This window comes from Microtus oregoni, unplaced genomic scaffold (genome assembly GCF_018167655.1).
Source record: "Microtus oregoni isolate MIOR12 unplaced genomic scaffold, Mior012 000010F_ref0000083, whole genome shotgun sequence".
In the NCBI taxonomy this organism is placed as follows: domain Eukaryota; kingdom Metazoa; phylum Chordata; class Mammalia; order Rodentia; family Cricetidae; genus Microtus; species Microtus oregoni.
The window spans coordinates 53592406-53612394 of record NW_024543069.1 but is presented as its reverse complement, the minus strand read 5'-3'; the positions used below and the strand labels follow the sequence as shown (position 1 = coordinate 53612394).

General features: G+C 43.6%; 1 protein-coding gene across 1 annotated transcript; it reads left to right on the top strand.

Annotated features, from left to right (window-relative positions):
* The first annotated feature begins 17596 nt into the window (after nt 1-17596).
* Nucleotides 17597-18022, top strand: LOC121452696 (39S ribosomal protein L42, mitochondrial-like). The gene has a single exon (XM_041658897.1). The coding sequence runs from the start codon at nt 17597-17599 to the stop codon at nt 18020-18022; it is 426 nt and encodes a 141-aa protein (XP_041514831.1).
* Nucleotides 18023-19989: the final 1967 nt, after the last annotated feature.

The following is a 19989-nucleotide window of genomic DNA, read 5'->3' as shown; positions in this document are numbered from 1 at the left end:
GGACGAACCTCGGAGCCAAGTCCAAGGTTAGCAGAAGACCCACCAATTCCGAAGCACAGCCCCGTGGAGAGGCAGCTCCCCGCAGTCACGGAGTAGGTATTTTTGTTTTGTTTGTAATGTCTTTGTGACCTGGCTAATTTGATCAACTCGGAATAAACCAGGAGTTGATCGTTGCTATGGTATTAAAAACCCGTTTGCTGCCAGCCAGTAATTAGCAAAAACTCTTCTTCCTGAACAGTATGAAGTAAGCCGCGGTAACTCTTCCTCCTGGCACCCTTTATCAGAAAAGAATGGTGGCACTAATTTATGTCGCTCTGCTCCCCCAGGGGACAAACCCTTCGTAAACAGGAGTTGAGAATCTTGCCTCTCTCTCCTGGATCCTGGACTCCTGAGCGCTGCTTCCAAGTCCAGACTACAGTTTCATTTGGATCGAACATGAACGGGGTGGCTTTTTGTTGCGCTGTCTGGATCTGTTTCTCCAACTGGATGTTTTTGGCTTTGCACAATACACCAGAAGGAGGGGAGTTGGAGTGGCTGTGAGCTCGTGTGTACCACAAACTGCGCAGGCTGAGTTCCCAAATTCAGTCTGCCCTGAATTTGCCACACACGTCCCCGCTGGGCCAGCAGCGTGAGGCTGAATTTTTAAACATTTTGATACAGTTCTTTCTCCGCGGACAGAAGGCTCTGGAAGCTCATTTATTTTGTGGTGTTCTGAACTTTACTAACTATAATTGACCTGAAATCCTCGCAGTTTTCTAATATTAGAAAGAAAATTCTTTCTCAGTGTTTTAAAAGCCTTCATATCGACAAAGAATTCCTGAAGGTTGAGTTGCAAGTGGAGAGTGAAGCATGAGGCAATCAGCCAGGGATGTAGCCAGGGACGTTGGCCCGATCGTTTCTTTCTTCCTCTTTCTCCTCCTCCTTTTCCTTTTACTCCTCCTACTTCCTGTTATTATGTATCTTCCTGTCAGTTTCCCTATTGTTCTCCATCCTCTATCCCAATAAGGTCACTGGAATTCTAATCTCCCCAAAAATAATTCTATGATACTAATTACATGTCTGGAGAGGGAAGGCCTGGCCTGCAGGTGGTACCCTTTAAAAGCTACTGCTGTTGCAGTTATTATTGTCATTGTTGTATTATCACATGGTATGGAGGCTTAGCTTTCAGGGATTGAATTATTTTCCTTTGGTTTTGATGCCATGTGGGCTTTGTGTGTGTTTGTTTGCTCTCCCACCAGGCATTTTTCTTCTTCCTCTACGGATCTCCTTTTTTTGTTCCTGAATCCAATACTTGGCACAGGAAAGAATTCTCAGATATGTTGAAGAAGACGCTAAGAAAACAAAATAATGCCTTCTTCTATCAATGTTAAATGGTAGAACTATTAATGAAAGGTGTGACATTTAATAACTTTTATGCCAGCATTTGAGGTCCTATTCCATACCAGGATGGGGAAGCATCTCTGCCCCTGCATAAGAGGTAAACAGGAAGTGAATATGAGCAAAATGATGTCCAGAGTGACAAATGCATTGGGGAAGGAAAGCAGAGGACAGACCAAGGACCAGAAAGGCACTGGGAGGTTAATTAAGTCAGCCAGGTAAAGTTCACTGAGAAAGTGGCCTTCAAGTGAAGACCCAAAAAAAGAAAGACAAACAAACTTAGGGAACATCCTTCCTAAAGACGGAAAAGCAGATGTTATTGCTCAGGACAAGAGTTGTCTGGAACTTTGTGGACTCGAATCCCCAGGGAATTATCAGAGAAGAGGAAGAAATAGCACTGGGAAGAGCGTTTTTTGCTGAACTAACAGCTTGCAGGGTTGTTTTTAACCCTTCAGACTCTCTCTGTGCTCAGTAATGTAGACAGCAGTGATAATGGGAAGACTGGGTCTTAATACGTCACTGGTAATAGCATGAGGTCCCCATAGAAGCCTTCAGAGCAGAGCAGGGAAGGAGAGGACACTGCTAAAGCTCCGTGTTTAGCCTGCAGTGGGCTTACGAATACAAGTCAGATCCCATTGACCTGCTCTGGGTTCTATGATTCCTGTCAGCCGCGCCAAGGTCTCAGAAGGTGTCACCTGTGCTCTCAGGCATCACCTGCCACAGCTTCTTTGCAGCAGTCAGTTTCTGCTGCCTGAGCCCTTGCTAGTTGCCTCTCTTACTGAATCCTGTATCTAGTCTCGGCCCTGCAGGCCACTGGTCAACGCTTCTGCTGCTGGAGCCCTGAGAAGGATTGGAGGTGCAATGCTGTCAACTATCCAGCTTTAGACCAACAGGGTCCAGACCAGCACAAAGGGAGAGGGACCTCAGTGCTTTCCTCACTGGTGGGCTGTCCCCAAAGGCCTGGGTGGGTGGCCCTGCTCCTCTTTCGAACCAGTACTCTCTTTCCCCTAGGATGCTGTAGGCATGATTGATTCAGAATATCAAAGAGCAATCTCTTTGAGCAAAGAAGCAGCAGAGTGGAATGCTGGGGCAGGATCAGAGGTGAGGGAAATAGATAGTGTCAAGGGTCAAGGCAAAAAGTTAGGCAGTAAAATAAGTTCCGAAAATGTATTGCAAGGTGTGGCAGCTGTAATTAATAGAAAGTAGATCTTGCACACTAACCCCGGGGGAAGAGAACTGTGTGAGGTGAGAGTTATGTTAACTAGATTGAGCATGTGGCTATGATCAACTCTCAATGTCTACATGCGTCTGTATCTAAAGGACACCTTACACATTTACAACTGTTCTTCATCGATTTCTCCTCTATAAGGCTGGGAAATCACACAAATAGTGCAACAAAGGTAAAATCACCAAGATATGCAAGATATTTCCTTTACTGTGACTTTAATCCCCAGAGGTGGTGAAATTCTGACTTCTTCAAACCACCCTTTAGGGACCATGGCTAATTTCCTTATCGGTTCCATATGTTTTAGTAATGTGGTCTCAGGGGTTGAGAATCAACATTCCTCTGTCCCCCAGGTTCCCTGGCTTCCAAGAGTTCAGAGTCAACCGGAGATGAATGTCAGCATCCAGGTTTGCAAAGTTTCTCTGGGTCCTCAGAGACTACTTGCTCACCGACTTTTCTCAACGGCCTCAGCTTGTTAAATTCCTTGACTGGTGCCCTGAGAGTCCTGAAAGGTACTCATGCCAGCTCTGTACAGGGCACTTGATGACTTCCTTGCTAATCTCAGCCAACACCTAGGACGGATGTCGGGTGCCTCTCTCTCAGTGATTTTCTCGTTCCTCTGAAATTAACCCACATGATGCTTCAGTCTCCATGGACGACTTTCTGCTCTCCAAACAATTAAGTATACGGTCAGTCCAAAAAGCTCTGAGATCTCCTGAACCCCCCACACCTGAACCACCTCCTTCCTGACTGATCCTCCTTCTACACCCACCTGAAGGAGACAACATAAAGAGGGGAAAGGGTAACCAATGTCGTAGAGAAGACTTCAGGAGTTTGGGGGTCAGAAGCCTGGGTTACCACAGCCTAGTCATTCCAATCATTTTGAACAGATGTCCTTCCCACAGTCCTCACCCCCACTACTCCTGAAAGAGATTCTGGTTTCATATTTTGCCATAGTCTCCAGAACGGCAGCCCCTTCCTGCTGGATGAAAACACATACAGAAAAGTCAAGGAAACGCCAGCATAGACCCAAAGGAATGACACCACGATATTCTTTCAGCGTCTCCTAAGTGCATGGAGGAAGATGGCTTGGAACTAATATTCCACATGTTACTTGATTTTTAAAATGGGGATGGTGCCAACTTTCCTGTCATGGCCTTGGCATTTTACAAGACAGCTTCTCAAGCACCTGTCACACGCAGGCAACATATGTGCCTGTCACTGCTGCTGAACCTGTGGACAGGTGAAACAATCTCCTCAGCTAGCATCAGGAGGATGAAACAGAAAGAAATCTCTGTTTCTGAAGCCTGCCTCTAGTTCCAGAGTAACCTCGTGTAGGTTCCTTAGCTTCCGAGCCCTCACCTGTAAAATGAATCCATACCTTCTGAGGCTCCAAACTCATTAAAGGCCTTTAAAAGAGGTGGCGGATACCAGCCCACAGTCATGACAAAGACACAAAGTCACTAAAACCAGCACTGCAGTTGGAAGGAAACAGAGTGAAATGTGTGCCCGACTGGGTTTGTGGGACCACGCTTTACATTTCTCTCTTCTCGGAGTTGTAGCTTCAAGAGGTGCAGTGTATGATGAAATACAAAATTCTCAGCTGCTGATATCAGCGGAAATGATTAGAAGTGGGTGGGGCAAAGCAGAAATCATCTTTTAGTTCAAATTGTTGTAAATCAGACCAGAAAACTAGGCTATACATTATGCTTTTGTTACTCTGAGAGTTAAATTACAAGGAAATGAACTGTGCATAATAATTTCCTCACGTCACCGACTTCCCTGCTGCGTTTACCTCCAAAGCTTGGGGGGGGGGGGGAGACACAAAGCACCATCTCTGGACCAACAGCGCTCCCTAGTGGCTGGTTCGCGCAAGGCGGCTGGTGGGGGCGGGCACACTGTGGTCGCGACCTCCTGAACAGGGTCCCCGGGGTTAAACACATTGGCCATGCAGATCAGCATAGTGGAGTTTCTGATGTCGATAAAGAATTGTTAAGCTTCCATTTCAGTATGACTTTTCACAAGAGTCTCGTTACTACCTCCACAGCCGAAGCTGGGAGATCCCAGTAAACCACCAGAAATTCTCTCCTTTAAAGAGACAGGACATTTAGGAAAAAGCTAATGTGGGTATTTCTGCCCATACCCACCAGTCCACTTGCCCCTTTAGCTCTCCATTCGTTCTCAGCTCCATTGTCTAAGGGAGAACACCCCTCCCTCTACCGCCATCCATATTCCCAAAGACCTGGTAACTGATTCTTGCAGAGCAGAGCGAAAGACCCAGGTTGTTTTGTGAACCTGCAAAGACTTTGACTGGTCTCAGACCAAAATAGTTTTTTTTCCCCTTACATAGGAGTTTCAACTTGAGAGCTCATAAAGTGGCTTCTAACTTGCTCGGCTTAAACAACAACAGAAAACTGTCTCATTGGAGCTGTGTCTCCCCAGGTCTCGCCAGGTTTCTTCGACATAGAGGAAAGGACAGATTCTACCTTTCTGTTGCTTGCCTTTTGGTTATAACTATGGACACCAAGAGCTCTTTACGCTCTGAACACTCTCTGGCTCACACACGTTACCTTCTTTTGGCTCTTAAGTGGACAGAGTTGGGAGTCACATACCATGTGACTTCAAATTACACTAGGCAAACTCTTCCTTCCCCTTCTGTCCCTAACTCAGGTGGCACCCAGTCAGTACAAATAGCTAATGCATAGATGATCTTGTCATATTCCAAAGCCCAATGTGCTGTTCCACACACACACACACAGAGAGAGAGAGAGAGAGAGAGAGAGAGAGAGAGAGAGAGAAGAAGGAGAAGGAGAAGGAGAAGGAGAAGGAGAAGGAGAAGAAGAAGAAGAAGAAGAAGAAGAAGAAGAAGAAGAAGAAGAAGAAGAAGAAGAAGAAGAGAGGGAATCTGGAAAAGCTTAATTGTTGCTGGGTGTACATAGATTCCAGGCTCTGGGTTCTTAATTGGTCCGGAGTCAGTAAGCATATGTGAGAGGCACCTGTGGGGTGCAGTCCAGACACCAGCAAGCAGATGAAGGCATGCCATTTAAGTACCGCATACAGGCTTAGCCACTGACGGGCTCTCAACAAAATTTATGGAGAGCCTCATTCATGGCAACAGCAATAGGCTTCATTTTAATGAATCCCCTTGGTAGTACAGTCATCACTCAGACGGGAACAACTGTTATATAGGCCCATGCACCCCCTCACTGACCTTTGTACCTTCCAACTGAAATGGAATCCTCCCCATCTCCCCCCCCCCCATTGTACAAATTTTCATTTTTAAAATGAATCAACGTGTGTGGATTAGAGTGCCGTGGGGGTGGGGAAAGAGCAGAGCGACAGTGAGCTCCGTGTCTAGTGAAGAAGGTAAGTGGGTTTAGTTGGAGTCATGATTCCCTTCGTAAATACCACGAAATAGAATTTCATGTAACAAATTAATGTGTGTGTGATTTTTTTTCAAAGCAAGCGCTTTGTTTCTGAGAGCTCGCAAGGCATCACGTGCTGCGGTTGCTATGGTAATTACCGGCCTCTGCTGAATAGGGACGCCAGGGTTACACGGAAAAGAACCCAACGGTGAAAGTGCACCTTAGAATGAATCAACCCACTTATTTGTAAAAGGTTGCAAGAGCTACTCGAACTAACAAATAAAGGAAAAGAGGCTAGGGACACGGTATTCGCAAGGCCTAACCAAACTGCAGCTTTTATCATAGTTATAGAGCTAAACATCTTAAAATCCCTTGAGACGTTTCCCTGTAGGTTTCTGTAGTCGGAAGACAGAGTCATATCTAAAACCAGTACCATGTGATATAGCAGTATGAATAATAATAATAGCAGCTATAACAACAATAACACTAACAAGAATTGTCATTTACTGAGTAAATCTGATGTTTTTATTGCCTCATTATTTTTATCTTCTTTGATCCACACAACAACCTCAAGGGATATGCATTAGTTTGTAATTTTATTTCATTTTCATTTTATTTTGGGGGTACCATCTTGCTATGTTGCCCATGATGACCTCAAACCCACATCCTCCTGCTTCAACCTCCCAAGTAGCTGGGATTAAATGCATGCCCCCCTCCACTGCCTGACTTAATTATTATTTTTTTCTTTTGTGTGTGTGTGTGTGTGTGTGTGTGTGTGTTATGTATGTGCATGGATATACATGGATATACCTGTTCATAAATGTACATGCAGTGTATGTTTATATATGTACAGGTATACATTGATCCATGCCATATGGAGGCCTCAAGTATTGTCCTTGGGTGCCATTCATCTCTTTCATTGACTGGGCAGACTGGCCTTGGGGCCAGTGAGCCTCAAGGATCCACCTTTCTCTGTCTCCTCAGTGCCAGGAATTCAGAAAGTCACCAAACCCAGAACTTGTTTGTGGGTTCAGGGAGCTGTAACTTGGGTCTTCATATTGGCAGCCAAGCACTCTTGGCTCAGTTAAATAACCAACTGAGTTATCATACCAGCCTGTGTTTTGAATTTTTGCTATAAGGCACCTTGAGGATTAAAAAAAAAAAAAAGAATGGCTCCTTTGTGAAGCCGAGGGCAATGACCAGACAGAATCTAAATAAATGCACACCAGAGCAGGGGACTAAAGGTCAAACAGCTTTTGAGGTTGAGGGGAAATCGAGTCTTCTAGAGGGGAATCCAGAATAGTGAGTATTCTGCACAGGGCCAGGAAGAAGGAATGTTCTAAGCCAAAAGGACCACAGGCCAAGTGCCCCTGGGTCCAGTCTGCCCGCTTCCCTGTATAGGACAGTTCATGGTGGTGAGAAGACCACAGAGGAGCTGGGATAGTGAGTGAGCCAGAGGAAAGGGCTGGATCAGAAGGGATTCACAACCCCACAAAGGAGGTGGAACCTCGTCTCAAGACAATAGCAAATCGCTGAAGGACATTTAGTTCACTCTCTGGAAAGCAATCCAGTTCGTGGGTTAGCAAGTTCCCTTTGCCCACGTAACACAGGATGGATTTAAAGAGATAGAGAATAGGTAGGAGAGACCTGGAAAAGGCTGAGTGAAAGACAGGAGAAAACAGAGAACTCAACAGTGGCAGGAAGGCAAGTGGGAGGACAGGTGCATGGCTATGGGGGAGCAGGGCTGAATCAGCAGGACTCGGTCGGCACAGAATCTGAGGGAGAGGCCACAGAGCATCCAGAAGGTGGCATTACCTATATTTCACAATGAGAGCATTAACGTAAAGAAAAGGTCAGTTACTCGCCCAGGGTTCTGTTGCCAAGAGGCAGGAATAAAATTAGAATCCATGCCCCATGCATCCATCCAGAGCCTCCTATTTTCATTTTGTGACCTCATGGTTGAAGAGATGTCCCACCCAAATCAGCCCAAGTCAGAGGGCATCGCTCACAAGTGTAAAAAGGAAATGGACTGGGTTTGAATGATCAAGAAATCCAGAAGTAAACTGGGGAGTTCATACATGAGCAACAAGCATGTCAAAGGGGAATGCAAACCAGAACCACGTATAAAATTTATGCCAATTCTTTCTTACCTTAGCCTCTTATAGAAATGTCATTTTGCACTTAATGAGCTGAATAAATTATCGTTACAGTTCATGTGTGCTGCGAGACCTGGTGACATAGGTCTGTAATCCCAGATATTCAGATCTGTAATCCCAGATCTGGTGACATAGGTCTGTAATCCCAGATATTCAGATCTGTAATCCCAGACCTGGTGACATAGGTCTGTAATCCCAGATATTCAGATCTGTAATCCCAGATCTGGTGACATAGGTCTGTAATCCCAGATATTCAGATCTGTAATCCCAGATCTGGTGACATAGGTCTGTAATCCCAGATATTCAGATCTGTAATCCCAGATCTGGTGACATAGGTCTGTAATCCCAGATATTCAGAAGGCAGAGGATGGAACATCACAAACTCAAAGCCTGCCTGGGAAATGTACTGAGACCCACTGCCAGCCTATCTCAAAACAAAAGGAAAATAGGGTGGAATGTAGCTCTGTGGAGTGCATGCCTGACACGGATGAGACCCCAAATTCACCCCCAGTAAAAATAAAGAAAAATTGGGCAAACAAAGAGTGAGATAGAAGAACAAGAGTCTTTTCCCCCCAATTTGTGGGGAGCTTGATAATTTAGCAGGCTTTCGTTATATCTTAAGCTGTGGAATTTCATTCTGGTTCTATAGTTTTATTCTGTTTTATACTTGACTCATACTTGATGCCTTTGTTTGAAAATATTTCTTATTTTTTTCAACTTTTTTAACTTCTTCTTTCTCGATCTCTGAATAGAGGCCACTCCATTTATTATAGAGCATAAATAAAAATAAATACAGCAGCAATGGGACTGAGTTTTCACAGCCTTGTATCTTCATCTGGGATGTCCAAAACACCAAGGACCAGCTAGCATGTACAAGAGACTAGCCAGACTGTTATAGATTAATTTCTGCTGCTGTGATTAAAGTACTCTTACAATAAGAGGTCACCTTAGGGGACAATTCCAAGAAACGGTCCATCAATGCTAGAGGTCAAGAATGGAACTGGAAGCATACAGTCACAGCTACAGTGAGTAGGCAGAGAAGAAGCACATGCACTCTGTGCTCAGCTCACTTGCTCTGCTCCTACACAACTGAAGATAACGGCGATGCCCATCTTTTGGAAACATTTTTGCATCGCAATTAATGTAATCAAGCCCCCACAAACATGCCTATAGGCAACACTGATCTAGACAGTTCCCCATTAAGCCTCTCTCCCAGCTGATTCTAGGTTGTATCAAGTTGACAGTTGGAACTAACCATCACACAGGCTGCCCAGGCATTGCCATTCCTGTGTGGATATAACACAACTCTCCATCAAAAGGGGTGGTTTGGAAAACCAGGGCACATTAACTCAAAACCTTGTGCATATTGAAAGCTCTCATTCATATGTGCCCCATATAAGCATTTAACCATCATCTCATGCATGATATAATCAATTAACCATGTAGTTCATAAAATGCTATTGAAGCAGGGCTGGTAATTTGGAGAAAGGAACTCATCAGATCTTTGCTCTTCCCATCCCCTTCTCTTACCACATTCGCACCTATTGTTCAAAACCTCGACCTTTGAGAGGCAAGCTGAAGCTGATTTGTGCTCAGCAATTTGAAATAAAAATTGGTCTAATCAAAGGAATTCATGGGCCTTATATAAAGCTCCTTCTAATCATCTCACATACCATCTTACAGACCTGGGGAGGTAAATGACACTAGTCTCCTTTGATAGAAGCGCACAGAAGCCTGTGTCCATCGAGAACTGTGTAAGGACACAACACGGAGTGAGTCATTTAACAAGCAACCCAGAATAGAATCTCTCCAATGTCGCATTGTCTTTTAGGTTGTGTTGCTTCGATATGCTGGAGGATATCAAATGTTTTCCACAGATTGAGATTTCTCTCTGATAGCCTGTTACAGGAGATAAAATGTAGAGACCTATTTGCATTCAAATAAGGTTTGACAGTTTTTGTCAAGGAAGTTAGTGTTACCTCTCTATTTGGGGGCATGGACTTGGGAGAGGTGAACCGAAGTCTCACGCAATATCCAACTTTATTTAGGATATCAGACAATTAATAATCTGAGAGAGTTCTGCGGATTAGTCAAGGTCATGCGAGCAAAGTCCACTTGAGTTAAAGTGAACAAGAGTAAGGCCACATGAGTTTAGGCTTCTACAGTCACAAGGGCAAGATCACATTAGTTCAAGCTGTATGCAGTCACAAGGACAACGTGTGCTTAGAAACATCATTCTCAATTATAGTGGGTAAGATGATGGGGATTCTAAAAGAAAACCTACCTCAATACCTGGGAAGGACCCAAAAGCACATTCTAAGATCAACCCATGTCATGGAGGAACAGAGGTTACAAGGCTCTTTCCTTGTTTACTTGGAGTTTTCTCACAAGCTCTCAGAAATCTCCTCACACAACTTCCTTCCTGGATGGACCATGTTCCATCAAATAGCATTTCCGCCTTCGCTGCTTCCACCCGTAGAACATCACTATATGCTCCATACAATCAGAGTTCTAAGAGAATTTTAAAAAGAAGTCAAATACATCCCGATACAACCAGGGTATGCTCAAGCGGTATCACTGAGTTGCATGGCTAAAAGTTTGTCTCTCTGAATCCTTCTTCAGAGAATTGTGTGTGGGAACCCCCTACCTTTTTTTTTATATAAGGGAGCAAGGGCATGTTGGTAAACATGCATAGAAACCAAGGCCAGGGTTTTGCCAAAGGGAAATGCTTAATTGCACTGTCTGCAAGGAAGCCAGGATTTACAAAGATCTCTCTGATTGGTTAGTAGGTTAGTAGATTGGTTGGTTGGTTGGTTGGTTGGTTGGTTGGTTGGTGAGAACATGAGCTGGTTGGTTGGATAGAGATAGGGGGACTGGGGTTGCAGGTCCTTTTATACAAGCATAGATGGTCATATTTCCTTCTAGGAGGACATGTGTTCTTCACAAAGATTTTGGCTTCTGCACACATTCATTCTAGGAAAGCAGGTACCAAGGATTGCCTGAGTCCATGCTGGACTTTAAGGGTTTACGCCTGAGTGAGAACTTGTCTAGTGAGCTATTTCTTTGGTTGATTTTCACACTTATGTTTTACGTAGTTCTATTTCAAGTCCATGTAGGACAAGGAATCATGACATCAGGACCTCTTCTTGGCTCGTGGGTCCTCTAACACCAGCCCCATGTATTCTTCATGAATTCTTACTAATTATGCCAGCTTGCCCTTCATCCTGGCCAAGACAACTTCCTCCATCCCCACACCAGTGCCTTCCACTAGCAGGACAGTAACTTAGCACTCTACCCCAAGCACAACCGGATTTTCTGTAATAACGTTTACATTCTGGGCTGACTTCCTTGAAACACCCTTTGTGAAATAATTACAGTCTATATGGGCCACAATTATAATCGTTTGTATCTCTGAGCAATGACACATGGGAACAAATGCAGTTCATTACAAAATAGACCATATGCTCAAGTCCACTCATCTTTGATCTTTAAAGAGCTGTCTGATACATCATTAGAGTCAAAGAAAATTCCAAGATTGTGATTCAGTACAAAGAATGTTAGATAAAGCCAGAATTCCAGTAGTTGTTACGAAAGGCCAACCCAATCTGAGCAATGAACCACTGTTGGTGTTTGTCAAAGGCCTGGTAACCACCCAGTGTAAGAGTTCTAGACAAATTGAAATGCAAGACACAAGTGTACCGCAAAGACACTTTCTTTTTGCACACACGTGAATGAACTTTCCACAAATCATGTCCCATTTTAAACATACACAGAGTGATTCATATTTTTTCAAATGCTTTATAAAACTGGGGGATCCTCTTGATACAAGTCTTGGGGTCTTGATCAGATTCCTCTTCTTGTCCAGTAACAGAACTAAGACAGCAAATACGTGCAGCACCACAGGTAGTTGGGCCACAGACAAAATCAAGAGTGAAGAAAGGCGTTTATTGGGGGTGAGGAAACACACACATGCAGCACCCCCAAAGAGAAAAAAAGACCCCCAGGACAGCACTGAGTGGGGGAGGGCAGCAGGGGGAGGGACCTCAGAAAGCAGAAGAATCCAGTCTTTTTGAGATCAGGGTGGTTTTTAAGACTTCTGAAGAGTTTTCCTCCCCTAATTTAAGGCTTGTCAGTTGAAAGAGAGCTGGGATAGTTGATTACACAACAGTACAGTGGTATAACATATCCTGAGCTGAGCAGGCCTTGAACTTGTGAAGAACTTGAGCCACTCCAGCAGCAGAGGGTCTACTGGTGGAAGACAAAAACTTACACAGCCTTTGTTTTAAGATACCAGGCTTTTGTCTCAACTCAGGGGGTGAGCAAGAAACTGGCCACCTTTACTAAATAGCCAAGGCCTCTTCCCTAACTATCCGCATAACAGGGAGTCCTAGTTCTCACTCTGGATATGGAAATACTACATTTCTTACTAATTTCAATTTTGAATTCTATGGAGAATTTTTCATGCTGAAGTACAACAGAAGGCTTCTATCTGCATTGCTTGGATATGGTTCATTTATGGTCCTCACTTAAGTTGAGACATTGAATACTAAATATATCATGGCTGTTTGGTGGCCTTATTAGATGATTTAGCCATAGTACACCATCTTTGACCTGTCCACAATAATTAATAGTGAAAAATGAAGAATGAGCATGTAGTATTTACATGAGAATGGGCGTTTACATGTGGATGCATGAGCATTTACATGTGGCTGCATGAAGCAAGCACTGGAAAATATCATCCAGAAAGGAAGGGCCTGGGACCAGGGAATTTTGTGGGAGGACCCAAATCTTGAGCACAGATTGCTGTTGCCGTCATCACTGTGATGTGTGAGCAGACTCCAGCCCATGGCAGGCTGGAGAGCATAGCTGGAGTATATTCTACAGCAGAATCCCAACCCCTTATACCCTGGAGCACAGGTGCCTACATACAACAGCCTACTTCTAGAACCTACGTAGTAGGAAGACTTCGTAAATGTCAAGAAACAACAAATTTTCCTAAAGCAAAGTGATTCCTCCATGGTCAGTGTATAGATGTATTGATGTAGAAAACTTTAATAAGTTTGCGGGAACTTTGCAGTTAGGCGAAGGATGCCTAAAATTGGTTTCTAGACACAAAGAACTCTTTAGAAAGTGGTTAGCCTTTCAAGCAACTCCTAAGAAAGCAAAGATTTTGTATATTCAATGAGACCCGTGGAATAACAATTACTTGTGTTTGCAAGGAAGCAGACAAACCAGTTCCCATTTCCCTTACCTATAGCTTGTTTACTGCTATTTTCTTTAAGACTATCAGGGTTGGTGCCTGCAATTGGAATTTGAATATGTAGGGAAGAGGCAGCCAGACTAAGAGTAAATGAGATTTTGAATAACCTCTGTAATATTTATAATCTTGAGCACTCTAAATTCCCATCATTTCTTACTCATCAAACGAACTTGAATGGATTTCTGGCCCATTTTTTCACTTGGTACACCTAACACACACACCACACACACACACACACACACACGTGCCCACACACATGCGCATACACAGCTGCAATGTAAAACTGTAACTTTCAAATAAGAAGATATGCCTGAAAACCTGAAAGGTTTCTTATGGTGAGCCTTGAGTGGCTTTCTACCCAAGTCTTTCAAGTCGAAGTATGCATCTCCAAGTTATCCTGGAATCTCAAGTCAAAAGCAAAAAGAGAGGAAAAGCTAAAAGATTAGTGAGTAATCAGGCTGAAGCAAAGCCAGGGAGGAACAGCTCTGGGATCAAGAAGGGATGTGCACGGGCAGGAACACAAATTCTCTGGCAACTGGAGCTGGAAAGCATCAAGGTTCTCAGAGCACACACAATTAGCTCCTGGAATGAGGTCAGCACACCTGCCTCCACAGAGAACACAAGCCCTTCCTGAGGCAGAGTGCCTCCGGCATGCCTTCCCTGGAAGCTGATAGTTGAGCTGTAACTGTCCTGACGTTGGAGCTTCATCTATGCCTTGTGTTTTTTGCCTGGCCACTGTACTGGCACCTGCATGATCTTGCCTGGCTCTCTCCATACTCCTGAGAATATTACAAAGGACAAAGTATCACCTATGTGGTAATCAAAATATAGAAAGAACTAGATGAGATGACATTGTTTCAAACCAGACAGCTGCTGGGTGACAGGGCTCACTGCAAAAGTCAGGCTCTCCCCTGCTGTACTGTCATGGCCATAGTCATAGCCTTCAGCTTTATTAAAGGCTAGCATGTTGTTTGCGGCATTCTCTCTTCACCACACAGATGTAGCACCAAGCAGGGTACTCAGCAGATCCCTACCCACCTTTGTTCTGATGAGTTAAAGATACACAGACTACATGATGAAGCAGGCTGGCTTGATGGTCTAGAATCCCCCATCCCTTTGCTTGTCTTTTCATATGAAATGTTAACCTCCTCTGTCCCTGGAAGAAATATGGTCATCTCTCATTCTTCAAACTAATCATTAAAACCTGCTTTAACAATTTGCAAGGTCGGTGAACTGAGCTATGATGCAGGCCGCAAGTTTCCTCAGAAGATTCCCTGGAAAGGAGGAGATGAAGCTCAACCATGAACTGTGACAAACAGGAGGGCAGAGACCAAAGTCCATGCAGAGAGTCTGGGAAACTGGGAACCTCAGTGCTTCCTGTTTTCTTTCCCTCTTGAAGGTGAGTACAAAGGCTGTTCCAGATAGAAGTCTATTCCCAAGGGGATGCCGCTTTTGAAAGCCCTAATGGTAACATTGCTCTCCTCTTCCAGGTCTGGTCCAGCATCACACAGACTCACGCCATTCCTCAGCCTGGTGTGGTATAATGGCTCTCAGTGATCACTTCTCAAACACATCTTGAAGGATGGAGAACATTGCAACTGTGGTAGGATGCAAGGGAGAAGATTTGAAGGTGGAAAAGGACTCTAAGAAAACCTCAGCAATATGTGCACAAAGGTCCAGGCCTAATGACCCGTCTGCAGTCTGAGCAAATGCAGCTAAGATTGTGCCACCAAGAGGGCCGAGGGTATGCTTACACTGTGACATCAGCCAAGGACCAGGAGGGCTCACAGGGAAAAATTTTAAGGAAGGGCCATTGCAGGGAGTGGGCAAGCTGAAGGAAATGAGCAAAGCCAATGAAGCCCTGGAGGTTGGCAACCATGGAGAGATACTTCAACAAAGTAAGTAACCAGGGCCCATCGAAGAAGGAGCCTTGTGAGAGGGAAGCCTAGTGGTCACACTCTGGGTTCATTAAGAGGCCTGGCTATGATGGAAATAAAGAGCAGGAGGTGGGACACCAGAGAAGACTATCTCAGGCTTTATCTTCCTCTCCGGCTTTGTCTGTGGCAGTGGTTCACAACCTGTGGGTTACAACCCCTTGGGATTAGACCATCTTTACACAGGCGTCACATATTTCATATCAGATGTCTCGCATATCAGATACTTACATTAGGATTCATAATAGTAAAAAATTATAGTTATGAAGTAGCAATGGAATAATTTTATGGTTGGAGATCACCACAACATGAAGAACCATATTAAAGAGTCACAGCACTAGGAAAGTTGAGAACCATTGGTCTGTCGTTCTTCTTATTGACTACATCTGACCAGAAGCCAGTCTGCAAAGGAATCCCAATGACAGAACACAAAGCAGGGACTTCAGAGTGACAGTAATTGTGGAGGCCCAAAAATGTGAGCCTATTTCCACCTCATCTGATGATCAGAGAGTTTGGAGGTTGCTCAGTTGACTCAGGATGTGATTACTCAGTTCTTCTGGCATTGAGATGGCTCATACAAGTAGATCCATTCTATCCTGACAGATGGTCAGAATATGCAAGCTTACTTCTGCTCCTTCTTTTGTAATATGAGGTTACTTGGGGAGTGGCTGTCTTCAGGATACTTGGTCTAGGTAGGATAGCTCCACTGCCTAAACAACAAAATGCTAATGACTTGATGCCTCAAAGTGTTCAAGCAATTAACTGTTCTAGTTGTCCTTTGTATCATGTTAAAGAAGTCTTCGTTGCCTTCTTCCCCTTTTGTATTGGGTATAAAAGCACATGGAAAATTAAACGTGGATGATTTCAGACCTCACTGAAATGCCCTCCTGGTACTATTCTATGGTTTCTGCTTTATTATTTTTCACATGTCTTTGTATTCGTTACTTATATTTCTAAATCTCCATGCCCCTACCCTGGCAAGAGGTGTTTTTTTGTCAAGGCTTAAACCCACCATAAGGTACCCAATGTGGGGCACAAACCCACAACCCCAAGATTAAGAATCTCATGCTTTACTGATGGAGGCTGGTCCCCTGATAATTGATTGGCAAATCCAGACCCAAAAGATAATCTTCATTACAAATATTAACTAATGAGTTAAGTAAAAGACAAAAATTTGATTTGATTTTGCCAAATCAGCAACACAGTACAACAATTATCAATGCTATCCAGTAATAAAACATACAAAAATCTGTTTGGCTAAGTCACTAAATCATACGACTGAAATCTATTGTATCTATTGTGACTACTATGCAGCTATATTTAATATATTTATAACATATAGTACTTAGCATTTCAGATACAGTAAAGGTTTGCACAAATAAGAAAATAATTAAATTAAAATTTAATTATAAATAATTGCAATAAAATTAAATAAAGTAGAAAATTTTTAAATTAAGAAAAGTTGTTGAGAAATTTAACTCTTATTAGATAAATTATTGTTGGGGTGTGGGGGCTGGAGAAGTGGCTCAGTAGTTGTTTGAATGAGAATGGCCCCTAGGCTCATATGTTTGAAGACATCATGCCCAGTTGATGACACAATATAGGATCAGGAAGGAAGACCTTGAAGGAAGTGTATCACTGGGACCCGGCTTTGAGATTTCAAAAGACTTGGGCTAGTCCCAGTTCTATTCTTTCTGTCTCCCTATCTGTCTCTCTGTGTGTCTCTGTCTCTGTCTCTGTCTCTGTCTGTCTGTCTGTCTCTCCCTTGTCTCCTGCTTGTGGACTGAATGTAAACTCTCAGCTATTGCTCCAGGGCCTTGCCTATCTGCCTGCTGTCATGCTTCCAATCCATGATGGTCATAGATTCACCCCATGAAGCTGTAAGCCCCCCAAAAAACTTTTTACTTTGGTCACTGTGTCTCTTCACAACAACAGAAAAATAATGAAGACCATGTCTAAGAGCGTATTGTTTTTTTTTTTTTTTCGGAGAACCAGGTCTCAGTCCCCAGCTCCCACATGTGGCTCATAACCATCTATAACTCCAGTCCCAGGACATCTTATGCCTTCTTCCATCTTCCTTGGGCACCAGGCATGATCATGCAAAACGTGTATGCAAAACACTTAAATGTGTATAATGAAAATAAATAAAATCTTATAAAATACATTGTTGTGGGAAGCAAGATGGCGGTCCAGCGGAATGAACATCTGTGTGCCTAGAAACAGATGTGAGAAGCGGTTTCTCCTCACGATAACTTTGTTCATGTCACCTCCTAAAGATCATGGCCGCCGTGGTGAAATGGGGGACATCAAGCAGGACTGTCTGGAAACATTTATTTCCAATCCGGAATGGAGCCTTAGCTAGTGCTTGTCGAAAGTCTACCTACTCTTCTCTTCCCGATGACTACAACTGCAAGGTAGAGCTCGCTTTGACATCCGATGGCCGGACTATAGTGTGCTACCACCCTTCTGTGGACATCCCGTACGAACACACGAAACCTATCCCTCAACCAGACATTTTGTGTAATAATGAAGAAATACACGAACAAGTGCTGAAAACAAAATTAGAAATAAAAAGTGAGAAGCTTGAGAAAGGGCCCATGATAGAACAACTCAGCAAGGTGTTCTTCACCACAAAGCACCGCTGGTACCCGCATGGACAGTATCACAGACGTCATAAGAAACCGAATCCTCCCAGAGACAGGTGACATCTCTTGACTTCCCTGGCATAAGGAAGTTTCACTGTGTGTCTAATTTGCCAGCTGAGAAAATGCTCCTGGTATATTCATTAAGATGTTATGTAAGACAATAATAAAAGTACCCCTTCATATTTAAAAAAAAAAAAAATACATGGTTGTGGTTTGAATGTGAAATGTCCGCACAGGGATTGTTCTAGAAATTCACAGGGTCTTTAGGAGGTGACACCTGGTTGGTTGGAAGGGGTGAATCTCTGGGACTGATCTAAGGTTAAAACTCTGATTCTGTCTGGTTTTAGACCATAGATGAGAAGTGACTATCTACCTCATGTTTCTCTTCTGGCCTGCCCTGGTCACATGAGAGCCAAAATAAGGACTTTCTCTCTTAAGTGGTGTCTTATTGGATGTTTTTCACAACAATGAGAAAAGTAACCCTGTGTCAGATAACCTAAGAAGACAATGAGCTTCCTTCTCCTCACTTGGAGAACACTTAGTTACTTTTCTATTACCGTGATAAAACGCTATGACCAAGGCAACTTATGAAGAGCTAAAAGTTGCTGGGGATCAAAGCCCACATGAAAGTATGGCAGCAGTAACAGCTGATTCTTCTGCAAGCAGGAGGCAGAAAGCATACTGGGGATGGCCCAAGTCTTTTGAAACCTAAAGCCCACCCCCTTTCCAAGAAGGCTGTATCTCCTAATCCTTCTACCAACTGAGAACAAAGCCTTCAAACATTTGAAACTATGGAACCACTCTCTTCCTAAGCACCATGGTCCATAAGAATCTCTGCTAACACACAGGGATCTCCCAGAAATTTGCTTTCTCTGTGTCTGGTCTATGTCACCTTTGGGGTTTACCTCTGTTTCTTGGAGTTTCTGGCAGCACATCCAAGATCTTCATGGTCTTCTAGGGTGGATGGACACTCTCAGTCTTGTGTAGTAGGAAGTCGCTTGTTCATTTCCCAGCCTCCCAGCCTCCCAAAATACACAGAATCTCTGTTAATTAAATCACTGCTTGGTCTAATAGCTGTAGCTTCTTATGGGCTAGCTCTTACATCTTAATTTAACCCATTTCCATTATTCTATATTTTACCATGAGGCTCATGGCCTACCAGCAAGGTTCCAGCTGGAAGCTCACATCTTTCCTCTCTGGCTACATGGCTTCTCCCTGACTCTGCCTTCTTTCTCCCAGCATTAAGTTTAGTTTTTCCCACCTAGCTCTGCTCTGCCATGCTCTGCTATAGGCTCAAAGCAGTTTCTTTATTAACCAATGGTGTTCACAGCATACAGAGGGGACTCCCACATCACCCTTGTGAAGGTCAAAACAGATGAACATAAAAAAGCCTTTCAGTGTGAATCCCTCCCCACTCTCTGCAGGTCCCCTTCCTCAGTCCATAAAGTTACAATGCAAATGATATTGCTAAGTAGACTTTCTAATGTAGTTTGGGAAAGAATGGACAACATAGAGTCAATAAATGCTGACAATAAGGGCTAGACTTTCCCTGGAATATCATCGTGGAGACACCTTTTAAACTTCTCAAACATTAGGTGCTACCCCATGAACAACATCTCAATCCTATAATAACAAATCCTATGTCAAACTGTGCCCTGACATTACCCTTATCAATACCATTGCTATCAAGTTTTATTGCTTTAGAAGTTCCCTATTGACCTATGAGTTCACATGCATTCTGGATTCCTTTTCTGTATTTCCACAAGTTGCATATCTGCTGACCTTTTATTGGTTCATCTAGTAAAGTGCTTTCTAGTTTGTTTGCTTGCTTGCTTGCTTGCTTGAAACAAGACCACATTTTGGAGCCCAGGCTAGGCTATATCTTATTGTTTCCTACATTGCCCAGGCTGACCTCAGATTCACAGCAATCCTCATCGCAAAGCCTCCTGGATCCTAGGATTGCAATCTTGAAGCATCATAGCTATAGCTTAGATATGAAATATCTCCCAAAGCCACAAGAATTATGG